The 20,000-nt window shown below is 38.1% G+C and overlaps 1 protein-coding gene across 2 annotated transcripts in view; it reads left to right on the forward strand.

Moving 5' to 3' along the window:
- syt7a (synaptotagmin VIIa) overlaps positions 1–20,000 on the forward strand; it is a 166,246-nt gene that overhangs the window by 50,884 nt on the left and 95,362 nt on the right. For both annotated transcript variants that reach the window (XM_079858863.1, XM_079858864.1), the window contains exon 2: positions 17,700–17,803. In XM_079858863.1, the coding sequence (XP_079714989.1) occupies positions 17,700–17,803 (104 nt within the window). The remainder of the gene's footprint in view (positions 1–17,699; positions 17,804–20,000) is intronic.

Below are 20,000 nucleotides of genomic sequence, written 5' to 3' on the forward strand. Positions count from 1 at the left end.
TAGGATTGGGAAAGTCTTGATTAAAATCTTGAAAATTGTGGAAAAGTCTTCGTAAGTTTCTAGTTATGCTTTGCTATGAATTATTTCATATGCTAAATCAATGTTATTAGTTTTTAAATTTTTAAGTTTTTATATTTTCAGTTTAAGTAATTTTTAATGGACTTTTGTCATTTTTATTAGTATTTTTTAAAGGGGGGGGTGAAATGCTCATTTTCACTCAATCTCCTGTTAATCTTGAGTACCTATAGAGTAATATTGCATCCTTCATATCTCCAAAAAGTCTTTTGTTTTATTAAATTTTTAACAGAAAGATAGACTGTACCGAGTCTTTCCGGAAAAAACCGAGCGGCTGGGGGCGGGCCGTGTGGGCGAAGCTAAAGCTGTGCTAATGCGCCAAGCTAGTGACAACACACAGAGACATTTGTTCAACAAACAGTTTTACTCACCGTCTGGTTCCAACGCACGACCGCGAACCTTTATCATTGTGACTGCTCGATCCTTAAGCATTAGACGATCTGCAAATCTGTAGATCTGGGCTTTGTTTATAAAACAATCATCGTCGAAATGCAGGGAACAACAGTCTAACACAACTCCGTTTATGCTCAGGAAAACAAACTCCATCCACGGGTTCCTTAACGCTGGGTTCTTTGGGAATCTGTGCAGGGTTGTCTTGCCCTGGCAACCAAAAACACACTTCTTTGGTGACATTGACTTCCCAAAAGCCGGGCAGGGCGCTTTGATGGCGAACTGCTTTCACTCTCTTGCTCTGGTCTACGAGTGCACGCGCGGCCGCGATCTTACCGGAGAAGTGCCCTTAGGACCCATATAAGGAAATTCCGCCCTATCTTACGTAAGACAGAGCCATACTCGAAAAAAACTTTCCGAAACTTGTGACAAACCGGAAGGAGTATTTTTGGAACAAAAATACTCCTTCAAACGTACAACTTAGTTTTTGAAACTTTGTCCATGTTTAGCATGGGAATCCAACTCTTTACCAGTGTAAAAAACTCAGTATGCATGAAATAGCATTTCACCCCCCCTTTAAATGTCTATTTAGCTTTATTTTTTTCAGTTTTAGTTTGAATAATTTTAGTACTTCAACTTTAACATATCATATTTCTGTTTTTCAGCTTGTAGAATATTTATGTAGGCTATATATTAAAACTTGCTTCAAAACTAATTTTTTGTTCAAACGTGTTTTTTTGTTTTTAGTCTCTTGTTTTTTTTGTTTTTTTCCAATGATTGACAGGGCAACACCAAATATGGGCATGACATGTAAATATGGGTGGCCTTAATGGGGTGGCCATCATTTCTGCAAATTATGGTAATTTTCTGCAAGTTACAGTATATTTTCATAGTACGATGAACTCTTTTCTTCAAGAATTCACATTCAACCTATTTCACAGTCACAGAACCCTTAAAACCTCAGATGAAAACGTTACACAGGAGCGGTTTCTATTTTAAATCAGATCTATGTAATAACCATAACTGCTGAATGGAGGATGTTTAGCAGGAAGTGAATGGCGGATCTGTTTTTGTTGCAGAACATCATCATCCGTTTCATTTACTGCCGCCCATCCAGCGCTGCTGTAGTTCCATAATTCTCTCTCTCTCTCTCTCTCTCTCTCTCTCTCTCTCTCTCTCTCTCTCTCTCTCTCTCTCTCTCTCTCTCTCACACACACACACACAGACACACACACACACACACACACACACACAGCATTAAAGCTGTCCGTCAAGCGCTAGTACGATCACACATGGGATGTTTGGCTCACGTGACTATCCGGGGAACAGATTAAATTACCGTGTCCATGACAACCAGCCAATAGAAGCAAGCACGAGCATCACGTCCCAGAACGGCCACAAGAGAAAACTAGTTTTAAAGCGCCAAATTAAAAAAATAGAGATATTCAGACCCCTTCTGTTAAAGCAGCCGTCTTGGAATTAATTAAATTTCCTGTGAGCCCGCAGCACGGGTCTAATTATTTCACTTAGGTGTTTTAATTTAAGATTATACTCGTTTAATAACCACCACAGTGGTCAGAGATGGGTTACGCAACATTCTGTCACATGAATTGCGTTTGTTTTTGTCCTGAAGCAAAACTCTGTGGCCGATCACGGTCCAGTGTTCCGGTTCAGCGACTCGTGCATCAGATGGTCCTATTAAACTTGATAAAAGAGGAACAATGGGCACAACCAACGCATGTCGTGGAATAGGTCAAAGCAATGGCCTATTTGTCTGATTCTGTTCTTGATGTGGTGCGAAGGGGTCGAAATGCATTATGGGTGATGTTAATAACATGAATGTTTTCTTTTGCTTTGTAAGCATTATGATTATTTTAGCTCATACTTGGGGTTGAGGATTGAAACAAACTTCTAAAACTAGTATAATTTAGATCTGAATACGCTTCTGTTCAAAAGTTTGGGGTTGGTATGATTCTTTTAGTCTCTTATGCTCATTTATTCGATCAAACATCAGTAATACTGTGAAATATTACAAGTTAAAATAACTTTTCTATTTTATTATAATTTTTTCCTGTGATGGCAAAGCAAATATTTTTTTTGTGTGCTTTTTAATATTTTTGTGCAAACGGTGATACATTTCATTCATGATTTTCAGAAATCTTTTGTAAAATTATAAATGTATTTACTGTCACTTTTGTTTCATTTAATACATCCTTTGCTGAATAAAATAATCATTTTCTTAAAAAAAAAGTCAAACGGTATGTGTAAAATAAGTGAAAACAATTATATAGCCTATCTAACATCAACTAATGATTTTTTTGTAAACACCTATATCTGCTGATAACGATATACTGATGTTGTTTCGCGCATTTCTAGTGCTACAGACATAAATAAAATATTATAAATATTACGACTAAATAAAATAAAATAAATAAATAAAAAATAAATAAATAAAATAAATATAAATAAAATAAATATTACGACTTTTTGCTACTACAGAGGTGTACAGTAAGAGGACCTGAAACCATCCTTAAAGTTAAAGTACAGATACAGCAAAAATGACTCCATTACAAGTTACAAGTCACCGATTCCAATACGACTTGAGTAAAAGTCTGATTTTAACAGGACTTAAAGGGGTGGTTGATTATGATTTCACTTTTCTAACTTTAGTTAGTGTGTACTGCTGTTTGAGCATAAACAACATCTGCAAAGTTACGATGCTCAAAGTTCAAAGCAAAGGGAGATATTTGCTTTTAAATAAATCGTTTTTTAAGGACTACAACAAACGGCTGGTAGAGACTACACAACATTCCTCCTGGGTTAGTCACATCACCAGCCCTAGAATTTACATAAACCCCACCCCCTGAACGCGATTTATAGATTATTAAGACAGATAATCAATGACTAGAAGATAACTACACATAAGCTACATAAATTCATCAACTAACCATTCAGAAACGGCCTGTTGCTTCTACATGTTGTCACTTCTTCTTGAGTCTCTCCATCATTGTCTGACTCCAGTTTGAACATAAAAGGCTAAAAGTTTTTGAAATGTTCAGTGCATGTCTGTGTGAGTGCAAGCTGTTGTAGCTCCGCCCCCTGTGCCGGGAGCAGCAGCTCATTTGCATTTAAAGGAACAGACACAAAACAGTGCGTTTTTGCTCACCCTCAAAAATGGACAATTTTAACATGCTATATAAAATAAGTGCGGTATTTTGAGCTAAAACTTCACACACACACTCTGGGGACATCAGAGACTTATTTTACATCTTGTGAAAAGTGCATTATACCACCCCTTTAAGTATTTTACTCACACTGAATGTAGGCTCAAAGATGCACTAGTCCTCAAGAGACATGCCTGTGAAAACAAGAAACAGTTGATTTGTGAGGAGAGCAATCACATGTTTATTTTCTATAATCAAACTAAAACTGAACTGAATAAATCAAGGTCGACGCAACAGCCACTTAAACGCCTACAGACACTCAAATGCTCAAAAGGGACACAAGTAAACCAATATCCTTCGAATAGTTCTCTTCAGTATAACAATAAATAAAATAATGTTTAGTAAAATGAGACTTGCACTGGATATGCTGGTTTCGTCCTCATATATGAAACACCTGTGTGATTCACAACTACAGTATCTGCTAATGCACTCGCATTCATGCAAAGAAGCCTTGTTGACAAGTTTAGGTGAGTAAGGGTAGAGCCCTTCTATGGAGAGCCTGGCCACTCCCTATTAAGTCCTATTGTACTGAATTTTGGTTGTAGTTCCACCAGAGCTCCACTGGGGGCGATCACCCATGAGTGCAAAATGAATGGGAGTCTATGGAGCTAGACGGCTAAATGTGTCTCTTTCACCCGACTGCCGTTGAGAAATCTCAGATTTGATTGTAGGTTTTGCAAGTTCAACATGGGTTATAGGTCGAAAGTTGAATGAACAAGTACTTATGTCCTTTCGATTTCTTACAGGTTGAGTTGTTGATGCCCATAACACGCTAGCATTCTGCTAATGAACGCTGATTGGTCAGTGAAGGACTGATTACGACCAGAGATACCGCTTGATGGCATCGTGGCATCCGAATAGGGACCAGAAACAAACAAAACAAAAACTCTTCTAGCACGTGTGTTTACCTGTGTCAGCTGTGTTGTCGATGCCTCCAGAGAAAAGAAAGTGCAGAGCGCGAAAGCACCAAAGTGACTGAAGGATTGCCGTAAAGCAGTATCTCTGGTCGTACGATGTGTATGACGTCATTGACATTTTAAAATACTTTTTAAAGCAAATAAGTGACTCTAAAAAATCTAACACCCAGCAATGTGTAATTTCTTTGCATCTCCTTTTGAATACAACATTCAAATTACTAGACAAAAAATTATATCCTGAGAAAAGTGGATTTTGAGGGTATAGCGCCATAGACCTCCATTCATTCTGCACTCGTCCTGTGAGCGCCCTCATGTGGAGCCAGAGTGGAACTGCAACCAGTTCAGAAGCCGGAAGTTTACTGAGAGTGGAAGTTCTCCCCTTATTAGACATTCTCTGGTAAGGGCAAAACACACATGATACAGTACCTTTAATGCCCTGTAGATGGCGATATCACTTCTGTTGTCGCAGAAATAAACTGCTGTAGATAAAGTTAGGTGCCATGCAAAATGTAACGAGTAACTGCATCACTCATCACAAATGTATTGGAGTACATAAATCAAAAATGTAGTCAAGTAGAGCATAAAAGTTGCTAATATCTTTGATATCTTTGAAGTAGCCAAAAAGAGTAACTCGTTACACTTACGATTTTTGGCTGGCGGGTGATAAAATAGGGAAAAGAAATCCACCAATGTTGATAAAGACGTTTATAAAAACACATTTAGAGGCCAGCAAACATCCGCCTAGACGAGCATTTTCACATTTTGAACAACAATCTGGTTTATTATTTAAGTGCCACAAGTGGCGTGGCTCAGTAAGTTGGAGCGTGTGCACTAACCGCTTTGAATATTTAAGAGGAACAAGCAGATTACATAAGAGCGTCACCGCTAAGTGCTCTGGATGCAAACTTCTCTTTTCAGCTCGAGAGTTTCACCTTCTTACACAGATCTCTCGCTCTCTTTCTCTCTCTAAGTGTAATTTGCTTCATTATCAAATCCGTTAGTCAGATAAAGTGAATCAGCACAGCAAATTGAAATATCATATGACCCACAAATGACAGAGAGAGCGAGAGATGGAGCTTTAACCAGGGCAGAAAGATTTTTTAGTACTTGCAAATCATACATTTATTTATTATTTTTAGCCCTGAGGTCAACTTTTAACTTTTTTTTTTTATGTTGGTTGAAACGTAACAGTTTTTCATGCCCCTTTTTTGTGTGTAACTATAAGCATTTAGCCATAGCACTTTAACATACAAGCAAGCTGGACCAATTTTTGGAGGATTTAAAAGCTGAAATGTAATGCTTCTGCTCAAACTTGTGTATTATTTCAACTGTAAAGTTAAAGGTTTATGGCTTAAGTTGTAAAATTGGATATAATTTTGCACATAAAAAGTGTAAATTATTTTTTTTCCCAGTAAAATCACGTTAACACATCGTATATGGCAAACAAATATTTGTTTTTTCTGTCTAAGATAAATTTCAGATATATGTTGTAAACAGAATGGCTTAAGGAAATACCTTTTTCATATTGAAAATATATTTTATTTTTTAATTGCCAAAAAATAGATATATTTAGATAATATATTTACTGTAGATCAAGAAATGGACAAAAAAATACATGAATGCAAAGCCAATTTTTTACATATATTTTGGGGAAATTTTTATTTTTTAAATATATTTTGGACAATATAAATATATTTACAGTAGTTAAAAATTGGCAGAAATATATAAACACATGGGCAATCTTAAAATACATTTTGGTAAAATTGATTTTTAAAAATATAAATACATTTTAAAGAATTTTTAAATAATATATTTACAGCAGATTAAAAATGAAATATAAGTAACTTAAAATATTTTAAAATATATATTACTAATACTATGCTTGGTATATTTTGAAATATATTTAAAATATAAATCTGAAAAATACACACACACACACACACACACACACACATACATATATGTCATATGGAATGTAGCCTATATATTGTGGCTATACTGTTTAAACAGTGAGAAATCATTTACATTGCAAGTGTCTCACTGTAACCCAAGTTTTTGCTCTTCTTTTTTAAAGAAATAGGGGATGAGTAGAATTTTTTGTGGTTATTATCAACATTATGCCACAAATGCTTTTGATTGACTACTAAACCTGGAATATTCCTGTAAGATTTTCCATATAGGCTATAATAAAAAAAATAAAAAAATAAAAATTATTGTCTTGCTTTGTGCATTGAAAGTGACAAACTTAGTAGGCAGTATAAAGGCATATAAAGTATGCATTATAATATGTGCACAACACAACACACGATACGACTCCTGCTGATGCTCTTATTTCAGTGACGCTAATTCAGTTACATGACATAAAACGTGACGGTACGCAGCGACACACACATGACCAGCGTCCTGGACCGCTGTCAGATTTCCTCAACGGGATCCGCTCACCTCTCACACAGGAGTGTGTCCAGTGACAAACTGCCTTCATGAAGCTGGAACATGTCAGTACGGTTCAGTGTCGCTCGCTGCCTACCCACAATCCCCTGTCGCCGTTCACTACAGAGACGTCCAGGTCGATTAAGATTCACAAACAAAATTAAACAATCATTTTTTGATTAGGGCTGCACGATGATGGTTAAATTATTATTTTGCTCTAAAATTGTTGTCAGTTTAAAAATGTCTTCATCAGAATTATTGCACAAATCGAGAGAACGTCAACTCGCATGCTTTATTTTACCTCATCTATAGATTCCTGATGTATTACATCTATCATATAAACTAACACACATTTTACATACTGGTACAAGAAGAAGCTCCTCTAAAAAGCTTTACCAGGGAATGTCCTACTATTAACAATATGAAGAGTGTGAAAAGTAACACATTTTAGCAACTGTGAAAGTGAATAGCACATAACAGGCACTATATCGGACATGAATATCTATGGGTTCAATATGAGTCACATGACTAAACTTACGTTAAACTTTGAGTTTTCCTGTCAAAACGATCCCCATTCACACGGATCCGCGAAAACGACTAAAAACGCTGTATTCTGCTGCCAGGCCAGTAGATGGCGATGAAACACTATAGATCCCGTCATCGTTTTCAGAGATTCACGTTTTTGTTGTTTACAAGAGACCGTTTTCAAAAACTTGCACTTTGAAACCCGTTTTCAAAAGTTTGCGTTTTCAGGCCCAAAACGGCGTAGTCGTCTAAACGAAACGAAACGAAAGTTTTACGTTTTTAGTAGAAACCGGTGTCGTGTAAACATCCCCTTAGTGTGGACAAGGCCGGATCACCAAACTCCAGCGTATATGTCAGATCATCAGTGCTTTGGTTGCCAGGTTGGGAAGATTGAGTAAAACACTGGGTAGAAAAATTTATCTAATTAGGGGATTTAAACTCTTGACATTTGGCAACCAAATGAAAATGAAACGTTCAACGGATAAATAACCTGTGGGAAAATATCTCAGACGATTATAGGCTTAATTAATCAAGAGAAGCAGAAATCGTGATCATGATTAAAATAGGACTTATCGTGCAGCCCTAATTTTGTTGAATGAAAATGAACTGCACTTCCCTCCCTATGACGTACTGAAACTAAACTGCAATGTAGACTCATTTACACATCAACAACAGCTATTTTTCACTCGTCTGGTCATGGTGAGGTAATAAGGAGGAAGTATAGAATAGATAATAGAATTCCTGAAGAGCATAAAAGCAGTATGAAGTTGTTATCAGGAGCTTTAATGCAGTGCGCTGTGAGCTCGTACTGCCAGTAAATCATTAAGAGTCAGTCGGGGGAACTAATAGATGTTTGTGTGTGTGTGTGACTCTAATGCACTTGAGCTCTAATCATCTTCTCATACCTCTGATAAGACTAATACACTCAGGATCTCACGCAGACACACACACACACACACACACACACTCACACACACACACACACACACAGAGAGAGAGAGAGAGAGAGAGAGAGAGAGAGAGAGAGGTGGATGTTCTCACTCATGTTTCATTCAGTGTGTAATGTTAATTTCTCCTAAAATTTCCTGCAATGGAGATGCAAAGAGTCAATATAAAGAGCTGTAAAGTTAATGTGGACAGCAGCTCAGATCATTTGATTTTAGGAGATTTTGGTGAGAACTGTTTGAGTTCATATTGAGATTTCGGACTTTTTATCTTGGCAATTCTGAGCACAGTTTGAGACGCATGTGAGATTACTGGGGAAAAACATTAGCAGGAGACTCCATTTGTTTCATTTCATTGGGTGAGTCTCATGCAAACTGGTCCAGTCACATTTTATGCCAAAATCAAAAGAAAAATTATAAGAAATTAATTTTTGCATAAAGAAAATGAAGCCATTCATGCTTCGCCATTGTTAGATTATTCATGATTATGAAATACATTTTCTTCCCAAAATTCTCATTAGTTTTTACTTAATTCTTTCCAGTGATTCATTTTTGAGTTTTTTTGCATTTCTCATTATCTTCATTTGTGATTTTTTTTTTTAAACCAGCAAAACCTTTTTAAATAATTTAAATGATATTTAATTTTTTTTTTACTTCTACTACTACCACTACTATTGTTATTATTAATAATATTGTTAATAATTATAATATTACATATAATTATATTAATAATAATTAATAACATAAAACAATAAATATTTGTAAAATAATAATAATAATAGTATTACATATTTTACATATTAAATTATTTATTTATTAAACTATTTAAATTATATGTAATTATTATTAAATTATAATTATTTCATTATTATTATTACTACTATTACAGTTTTTTTTTTTTTTACAATCGCTAGGACACATTTCTCAATACTTAAGTCACTTTTTCAAAACTCTTCACACAGTTCTCCTAACCAACTAACCAACAGTTAATTTCACATTCAAAATGCACTAAAACTACCAAATCACTTCATGCATGTCTCAAATCAGCACATTCTTCCATTACACTAGCAAAGGTTGACAGCCAACAAACACACTTTGTCACCCACAAAACAATGACCTAAAAAACACTCACAACTCACAATATATGCATTATGCAATGTTTTCTTCTGTAAAACAAGGACACCTCTCTACTGTTTAGATTTCACTGCAATATATGTTACTGGAATGAATCAGACATGATGCAGTATGCTTCAATATATTTTATGTATTTTTTTTTATGTTGCACTGAGTAATTCCAAAATACACGAATATGTATATAGGAATGCTAATCTACTCGGTCTTCTGCATTTGGCCACAGGTTCTCATCCACGTCACATCTTATGTCATCTAGGGCAATACATCTAGGAAATAATCTTCTGGCATCCCTGATCCATCTCATATCTTCTGCTGATATGTCCATGCATCCAGCATTCATTGCATCCAGGAGGGACATTTGATCATGTGGATGGTGGTCATAAACCTTCCACCTCCATGAGGAAAAGAAGTCCTCTATGGGGTTGAGGCCGCAAACCACTTGGTGACTGCACGGGAGTGGTGAAATGCCACATTGTCCCATACAATTATAAATGTTGGCTGATTTCTTCACTCTGCATCCCTTTCCTCACTTAGCACAACCCTTCCATAGAGATCCATAGAGACCATCTAGTCCTCTCCCTGGTCCAACTAGTCCTCTCCCTCGACCATCTAGTCCTCTCCCTCAACCATCTAGTCCTCTCCCTCGTCTAACTAGTCCTCTCCCTCGACCATCTAGTCCTCTCCCTCGACCATCTAGTCCTCTCCCTCAACCATCTAGTCCTCTCCCTCGTCTAACTAGTCCTCTCCCTCGACCATCTAGTCCTCTCCCTCAACCATCTAGTCCTCTCCCTCGACCATCTAGTCCTCTCCCTCAACCATCTAGTCCTCTCCCTCGACCATCTAGTCCTCTCCCTCGACCATCTAGTCCTCTCCCTCGTCTAACTAGTCCTCTCCCTGGTCCAACTAGTCCTCTCCCTCGACCTTCTAGTCCTTTCCCTGTTCCAACTAGTCCTCTGCCTTGACCATCTAGTCCTCTCCCTGGTCTAACTAGTCCTCTCCCTGGTCCAACTAGTCCTCTCCCTCGACCATCTAGTCCTCTCCCTTGACCATCTAGTCCTCTCCCTCGTCTAACTAGTCCTCTCCGTGGTCCAACTAGTCCTCTCCCTCAACCATCTAGTCCTCTCCCTGGTCCAACTAGTCCTCTCCCTCGACCATCTAGTCCTCTCCCTGGTCTAACTAGTCCTCTCCCTGGTCTAACTAGTCCTCTTCCTGGTCCAACTTGTCCTCTTCCTGGTCTAACTAGTCCTCTCCCTCAACCAGACTGTTTCCTTCTTTTTCTGCTCCTCTGTGTTGTTCTGTGTTGCTTTGAACAAAACTAATCCAAAGAGTGCCTTTCTATTGTGCATGTCCATGTAATGGAAAGTCTTCAACGCCTGGCTATGCCTCTGATTGAGATTGGAATCAGCTTGTAATTCCATTGAGATTGGAATCAGTAATTTAAAAATGCTTATCAGCTGTTTGAATATTTTTTTTAAATATTTGTTTCAATACCTTTGAGGTGATATTGTTGCAGAAGTAGAGGCTTTATACTGTATCTATGGTTTGGAACATCAGGTTTTCATTTCTGGCATGCTGCGTTTAAGCATTTGTAAAACAGACTAAAGATCCATGATTTTGGTATTGGGTATGCTCATATGTAAACAAAATGTAGGCATTCTAGAAACGTGTTATTGACTGCATTTTGTGCGAAAACAACATGAATTGTGTTAATGTTATGGTCACGACAGGCAGATGTTGTGCTAATTGTGTTGGACAAAAGGATGTTAGCAATTGAAAAAAACAGCAGTCCATCAGTGGATATTGCTGCGCACATTGTGATGTTGGACATCCACTGTGGCTCTCTTCCCAATCACATTCCTTCCTTGGTGCCGGGTTTTGGCCAGGTTGAAACCCGCCTCATCCACAAAGATGAAAATGTGGGGTGTTTGACTGCCCTCAATCTCCATGACTCTCTGAAATAAATCCACAAGGCAGCGTAAGAGTTAGGCTATTACAGTAGTATACATTACCTAAAAATTTGTTCGGTTTTGTTCAAAAACAGTTCTGTATTTTATTGTGATCTTACCTGGACATATTGGTTCCTGAGTTGCTTGACATGTTCAGAGTTCCTCTCAGAAGGCACAGTGTAAAACTGCTTCATCCTGACCTGATGTTTTTTCAGGACTCTAAAAGTAGTTGTTATGCTTACACTGTGAATATTTGCAAAAGTAACGTCTCGAATCTCAGTGGGTTTTAAGCCATTGTTTCTGATGATCATATCAACAATGGCAGTTTCCTGCACATCAGTGAACATCCTACCTCTCCGACCTGTGTGAGGTAACCGGTGAGTCCTAAGCAGAAATTCAAAAGCAATTGACCCTTCGCAGGGAGTTTGATTGACAGGCAATCTGACCTATCATAATCCGCCATCTGCCGAATCCACCATTTTTGTCCGACAAAGCAGTCTTAGTAGATTAACGTTGAAAAACGGAGTGTATTGACGTCTTTCTGCGGTTAAAACAACATTTCTTCTGATGTTCATTCATGTTTATTTGATGCTATAAATGAACTAGAAGGAAGAGATGATCGGTTCACAAGCAGCTTTAACTGAGGCTCTACAGCGATCTGTCAGACACATTAAAGAGCCACAAAACTGTATTTGTAATAACTGTTGAAATTTCTTTATAAAATGACCAAATATGAAAGTTGAGACTTGTTTCATATCAAAAGTGACCTGTCCTGTCCTGTCTGTCAGTGTGTTGTCAGTCTCTCTGCTCCGCGATGTGTGTTTCACTGCGTGAGAACATGGTGGGGCGTGAGAGAGGCGTTGCTTGTCGGACATAGCAACAGTAACTAAAGGGGGCGGGTCTTTGCGAACGGTCAATTACACACAAGTGGGTTTGGAGGCTTTGCTCCATTTACTTCTGTAATGTGCAGCTCAGTCAGATGCCCTTGCAGAATACAAGTTGCCTGTTGGTTTTCCGGAAAACTGCCACTGTTGAGCGTTGCAGATTTGGCTGCGCTCTCAGACCAGCCTCTCTCATTGAGAGACCATGATTTATTACATGATCAATTACAGTAGCTCTGATCTCATCTGAGACCACAGCTCTTTATCTTCCTCTTATTCTTCTTCCAACACACATACGTATTCCTCGCCCCGTCCCAGCCACTCTTCTCTATCTCTGGCTGGGTCCATGTTTACATCACAATACAAAACTATTCTGAAGTTGTGTCCTTTTGTAATGAAATTGAAAGAGTAACTCAAATTCAAAATATCTTTAATATCTAAAATATTCTTCTGAATTTGAGGTGAAATATGACCTGGGTATATTTGTGAGATTCGTCCTATTGTTGTAGAAGAAACAATTGTGATATTAAAAAGATGTTGTTTATTTCCCGTGGCCTTTCCTATTACGCTTTTCCACTGTGAAGTTTGGCATTTCTTCGAGTAAGCTGTGAGATTTGTGTTATTTCTGCTCTTCAGAGGGTGGAGAGCGAGTTATTGTCTGTTTTATACGGTCCGTCTGTGATTGGTGCTGATTCACAGTCTGTGAGGTTTCTGTAATATATTACCGCTAGACTTTTTCCTCAATATTTCACAGATCATACTGGCATAAAGCGGCCAGGCGGTGACCCTCTGAGAGGAGCGCTATCTTCAGACGGAAAACAATAACCAAACTTCTCCTTATCGCCCTCCGTCTGTCTCGTTCTGCTAACTGCACACTATTTAGATGAACAAATAAGTGTGTGTGTCCTTCACCAGGGACCGTTTCTCTGGTTTAGATTTCATCACCCGTATTCCTCTCCTGACCGGAGGCGCAGACGTTCCTTCATCCTCCCATTCCTCTCTTCGGCTCCCCGGGGTCAGCAGCGATTACACTGACACACACTCTGATAAAAGACACAGATATACTGTGTGTGTGTGTACGTGTTTGTGTATGTGTAAGTATGTGTATGTGTATGTATGTATGTGTGTATGTGTATGTGTATGTATGTGTGTATGTATGTCTGTGTGTGTGTGTGTGTGTGTTTGTGTGTGTGTGTGTGTGTGTGTGTGTGTGTATGTGTATGTATGTCTGTATGTATGTGTGTGTGTGTTTGTGTGTGTGTGTGTGTTCATATCATGTAATCATGTTGTTGTAGGACTCAAGAAGGATATACATATATATACATATATATATTTAACCTATAATCTTTTATCTTTCAAATGTATTTATTTCAATCATGACCAGAAATTAATATTGTTTTGTTTTAAATATAATTATTTTTAATATTAACAATAATTAATATAATATTTAAGTATATATAAATATGTATATATTCTGTTAATGAAAATAAATAAATATATATATATTGTCAATGTCAACAACAATAATATTATATAATAATTATAAAAATGTGTAAATAATATTAATAATATAATGTAATTTAATAAATAAAATGATAATATACAATACAATTTTATGTGCATATATTTGTGTCAATAATAATATATAATATTAAATAAAAAACTGTATAATATATATAATTATGTAATAATATGTAATAAAATAATAAGAACAATACATATTATGTAATCATCTTGTATGACAAGAAATGTAAAATAACTGCAGTTGTCGCTTCTGATTAATTTGCCACACTTGAACTGGAACATGAAGTCATGTGCATTGCATTGTGGGATGCATTTTATTGTGCACTGCATTTTAATAAATGCAGTAGGTCAACCATATTCCATGCATGCAGAAAATTCACATTCTGTGCACCGTTTACTGTACATACTAAATTCTGTAAAATGTAGTAGGTCAGGACGCCATTCCAAACACTCCCCTTTACTCAGCAAAATGTGTTTTCCTGATCTGTTTCAGACACTGATTTCACTGCAGGTCATAAAGTCATCTGAGGTGTTTGTAGAATAAGTCAGCTGGCGTTTCATAATAGTGTTTTGTACTATTTGAATGTGTGAGAGTGTCTGTAAGAAAGAGATAGAGAAGACACAATCCTTTCTGATTATAACTGCACTGAGGGAACAACGAGAGAGAGAGAGATAAAGCGACATACAAAAGTATGTGGGCACCTCAAGATGTCTGAATGTAGATACAAAAACGTTTGTTTTAAAGAAAGATAGCCTAAGAAAAAAACATTTGATAGGAACATGTTTGTATGGTTTAAAACAACAGATGTAGGTGTTGATGTTGTGTTTGTTTGTGGTTAGGGGAACATTTTCATAGTTAATGTTGTGAACTACAACTGTGGGTCCTCTGCTAGGACACGTGTGTGTGTGTGTGTGTGTGTGTGTGTGTGTGTGTGTGTGTGTGTGTGTGAACATATACACTAAAAATCACCAGTTTTATTTTCCAAAATCTTTTCTATTATTAAGACTGTTTATGGCAGAATGGCGTTATTGACGTGGAACAGAAGCTCTTTCTGATGGTTTGGTTCTGCTTTCATTTCACAAGGTTGTGCTGGAACAGCAGATTCAAAGAGCCTGTGTACTATATGGACACAAACACACACACACACACACACACACACACACACACACACACTGCATGAGTGCATCACACTTTGTCCCTTCAGTTCACAGGGGAGATCAATCTTAAACATTTATCACTCTTTACCCCTCGACTATCCATCCATCCCTCCATCTCCTCCCCACACCTCCATCAGCAGATGTGTCCATTCATCATATTTTGTCAGGTTCATTCCTGTCTCTCTCTGTGTGTGTCTTGTTCTGTCTGTCTCTCTGTGTGTCTCACATCTGCAGCCCAGAATTGATCTACTGAGTGCATGTTATACCCGAAACTCTACGCTATGATTTCCTTCGGTATTATTATGCATGCCACCGCGGAAAGCTCCCCAGCCAACATTTATATGGGTATGAAATGGGCTGAAAAATGGGCCCCATGTAGGATTGTCCGCGGGTTCCATAATGGCCCCATGTTAATTGCCCAGATGAATTTCATGTAGGATTGCACTTGGTACTAGATGGGACCCAAGTGGGCAACATGCACAAGACCCATCTCAGTCCCAGCTTAACCTAGCAAGCTTGATTTCATGTGTCATTGTCTTCTGAAACACAATGCATAGTCAATGTAAACTTGTGAATTCAAGAGCAAAGCACAAAAAAAATACCCTGTTTGGTATTGAGATGTGTTTTGGTCGATCGGATCACGAGTAGACGAGGGACACATTCCCGTGTACACCTGGTGTTTTAATCCGTCTCTTTTGTCCACTTTCAACCACTTCTGTCCCGATTTCTTCAAGGGGAGGGTCTATGGGCGGATAAATGTATGTATTTTTTTTCCAGATGTTTCGATCTAATGGATGAAATAAGCTTGCGCAATTTACATATAAACGTGACCAGAGACGACGGAAAAACACACTTTAATTTCTGTTCTGAAAGCCACGAGACACAAGAAATCAGGAATGGTGAGAGAACATTCAAACCAAACTTGGGTCTTCAGTCGACAAAGTTTAAATCCCGTCTTGCTCGCGCACTTCCCATAATGGGATCTCATGCTTACAAAGCTAGATTGTATTGCAAGCCTGTCCGAAATTCCTACCTTTAAAGCAACACTACACTCTAAAAACTGTTGTGTTGTGTTAACCCAATTTTGGGTCAAATATGGACTAACCCAACGTTGGGTTAAAAAATGCAATTTAAAAATGGACAAATTGCATTTTGGACAAAATCAAAAATGGACAAATTGCATTGGTTTCATTAAAAATGTAAACCAACGGCTGGGTTTGTCCATTTTTAAATTGAATTTTTAACCCAACGTTGGGTTAGTCCATATTTGACCCAACATTGGGTTAACACAACCCAGCATTTTTTAGAGTGTAAAGATCATTTTTTACCTTAAAATAATGTTTCCAAAATGGTTTCAGTGGTTCAACAAGTGCCAGACCGGGTCGCGTTTCTGTAGTTCGAATGAGACATAAGAAACTACAAATTTGACTTGCTCTACGGCAAGCGTTACAATAGTCATTATTTAGTTTTTCTTCGTTTCTGATGTCGCAATACGTCATACTTTCATAAAATCATGCAACATACTCTACCTTGTCTGTGGACATCGTTCATTCCAAAGCCGGTGCTGGATAAACAGCAAGCGAGCGACGGTAATTATTTACGACAGCGGTAATGAACAATTCCGCTTCCAACCTGTAGGGGGACCGAAGAGGAAAAGTGCTTTGGTGTTGCTTTAATGAAGGGCTCTTGACTATTTTAAGCCAATGCTGGCTCTATGTAGATATTGTAGGAGTGATTTAATTTGACAGCAGTGACAAACAATGTGAAGCTTATGGTAAACAGTATTGTTACCTGCTGTCAGCAGTGAACGCGCTCCGCTCGATTTGATGGCTGTGAGGAGGGATGTAGAGGAGATGCTCGAGCGCTCTCACAGAGTTAGATCTTAATGCAGTTTTTGGGCACACACTTAATTGAGAATTCATGCCATGGGCCAAATTTAAATAATAACTCAAATATAAAATTAGAGAGACCAAAAGGGCAAGTGCTCGAGCAGCTCGTGTCGCGGATTGAAATCTGCGTCACACTTGCATATAGTATGTTTTTGGGCTCAACTCATCTCACACTTTATATCTGAAGAAAACTTTAGTGGCATATCTCTCCCTCTTTTCAATTCAATTCAATTCACATGTATTTGTATAGCGCTTTTCACAACACACGTCATTTCAAAGCAGCTTTACAGAAAATCCACATTACAATTTAGAGTGATCTGTTATCAGAGGTGACTGTCTAAGTTATGTATTTCAGAAATGCACTTAGTTAGCGAAAAAGGTATTAATTTAAACAATGTAATCATTTAATGCAGAAACAATGAGCTCATTGAAGTAATGAAGACTTGTTTGTTAATAAATGACTATGACATCTTTCCCTCTCCAAATGTCTTTTTTCTCCCCTTTCTGATTTCGCTCTACAGTCACATTTGCTCCCATCGTGAAAGCTATTGATCCTTCTTTAGGACTTCAGAGACTTCATAAACTCTGGTCAGTGTAAATGTCAGACTGTTCCCCGTCCTCTCAGATATTAACTGTGTGTGTGTGTGTGTGTGTGTTCACAGGCTCCTTCTCTTTGAGCGTGCTGCTGGTGTCGTTGGCGGTGACCGTGTGTGGTGTTTGGCTGGTTGCTCTCTGCGGCGTGTGTAAATGGTGTCAACGCAAGCTGGTGAGTTACACACTACACTTTAAGACGATCCTGTACATGCATTTTGTTTGTACAACTGGGCGGCACTTTAGTAATGCGCTGACCAAACGTTTGGATGTACATTTGTGTAGCTTGAATGTTTCTGGCCTTTCTATTACAGGACAGATTTAATATTTTACTGCTCTTTCATAGCCTGGGAGAATTAAAGAGGACCTATTATGCTTTTTTTACTAATTTCTTTAGTGTGTGATTGTTGCTGTATGAGCATGAAAAAGATTTCCAAAGTCCAAAGTTATTCTCTATATCAGTGTCACTGTTTCTTAACTTCCTGAAACGCCTCCATTGTAGTCCATTGACTCCATTGAACGAGCACGTCACAATATTCCTCATTTAAATAATTCATACGCAGAATAAAGGGGCGGGGCCTGGTTGAGTTAGTTAGTAGTGTGTGGAAACTGGAGGTTATGGTAAGGGGCGGGACATTTCCCAAACAGGCTCGGAGCACTTGACCAATCACAACACACTGCTCCAGCCGACCAATCAGAGCACAGTGTGCTTTTCAGAAGGAGGGGCTTCATAGAGACAGGAACTAAACAGAGCGTTACTGACAGACTGGGAAGAGAGGAGCTGCAACAATGGAGAATATGGGGAAAATAATGAACATTCAAGCAGGAAAACCTATTCTAGTAGAGCCCAAAAAACAACAGCAAGACTTTATAAAAGGGCATAAAAGGTCCTCTATAATGGAGGTCTCATAGTATCAAGATGTTTCTCCTCAAAAGCAAATAAAAATGAGTTAATAGAAGACCAACAGTAATAGTATTGAGCTATAAAATGAATGTGGATAGAAGCTCAGATAATTTGTTCTTGATGAGAAATATTTTAGGTTATTTTGAGATATATTTTGATTGCAAGATTGTATCTTGGCAAATCTAGAGTTTGAGACATTGTTAAGCTCTCTTGTGAGATGTGAGATTAATGTGTTTCCTCTGAAACGTCTGAGAAGCAAGAGACTCGATTGCTTTCCGTTAGGTCTCATTGCTGTCTAGGAGAAATGATCAAATTCATGAAATAATGAGGAGGTGGTCTCCATACCGATTAATCGATGTAAAGGCTAATTGATTAGGATGGTCACGCGGCTCATTAGACAGATGGAGTGGATCCGCGCCGCACGGCTCTTAACTGACCGGTTTATTTGGCTCGTATTCATGAGTCAAAGCTAATTGATTCCCGATATGTGGCATACAGTACATGTACGATGGTGTGTGAACCCCAGAGAGTGACACAGCCTTATAAAGAATGCATGTGCTTGTGTTTGCATGCATGTGTTGTGATCTGGCAACCACCAGAACAGGCAAGCACCACTCACCTCTTCTAAATGTATTTCAGTTTATTGTATTTTGATGGGTTGGTCATGGTCACATTTGTTAGTGTTTAATATCACACATACTGTAAGCAGCCAAAAGGGTTTTCTCCAGGCTGAAAACAACGACTTATAATTTCATCCTCACGGCCACTGTTCAGACTTTTAAATGGCAGCGCTGATTGGAACAACCTTGAGTGACCTGAATGGTGTTTCAAAGTAAAAGAATAATTTCCCTTTTATTCCACCAGAAGCGAAATGCTTAGTTGAACATGCCGGGAGATCTCACACGGACACAGAATCGTAAATATCCTCAAACACAACTGTATGTAATGTTTGACCTCATTCCTCCCAGAAGACTGACCACAGGACATCACAGCTGGTGTCACGAGGTCATTGAGCTCATATATGCCCTCTGAACCTGTGCGTGCGTGTGTGGGTTTTGGTTAGTGAATATGTGCACATGCATACTAACAAGTATACATTGCTGTTTACCAGCATATGGTGTGTTTTGCACACTGGGACCAGCTTGGGATGCTGGTGGACCAGCATATGTTGTCTTTTGGGTGCTTGTATGGTCCCAGCAAAACTCATGTATGTGTTAAATATCACGCTTCTTAGTGTGTGTTCATAGTTAAAGACCAAGACAATTTTCCAAATGAATTTTAATAAATTATTTGATAAAGAAAAATGCGTGTTGCTGGTTACATGTTTACACAGTAAAATCCAAACACTGCTCAGTTTTCATATGGTCCCAATCTATAGGTTAAAGAGTAAAAGTACCACTGAATCAATGTTGCGGTTACAAGTGATGATTGAGCATTAGTGATGAACACCTGCGCTTAACAAGCAGAA

This window comes from Squalius cephalus (genome assembly GCF_949319135.1).
Source record: "Squalius cephalus genome assembly, chromosome: 23".
In the NCBI taxonomy this organism is placed as follows: domain Eukaryota; kingdom Metazoa; phylum Chordata; class Actinopteri; order Cypriniformes; family Leuciscidae; genus Squalius; species Squalius cephalus.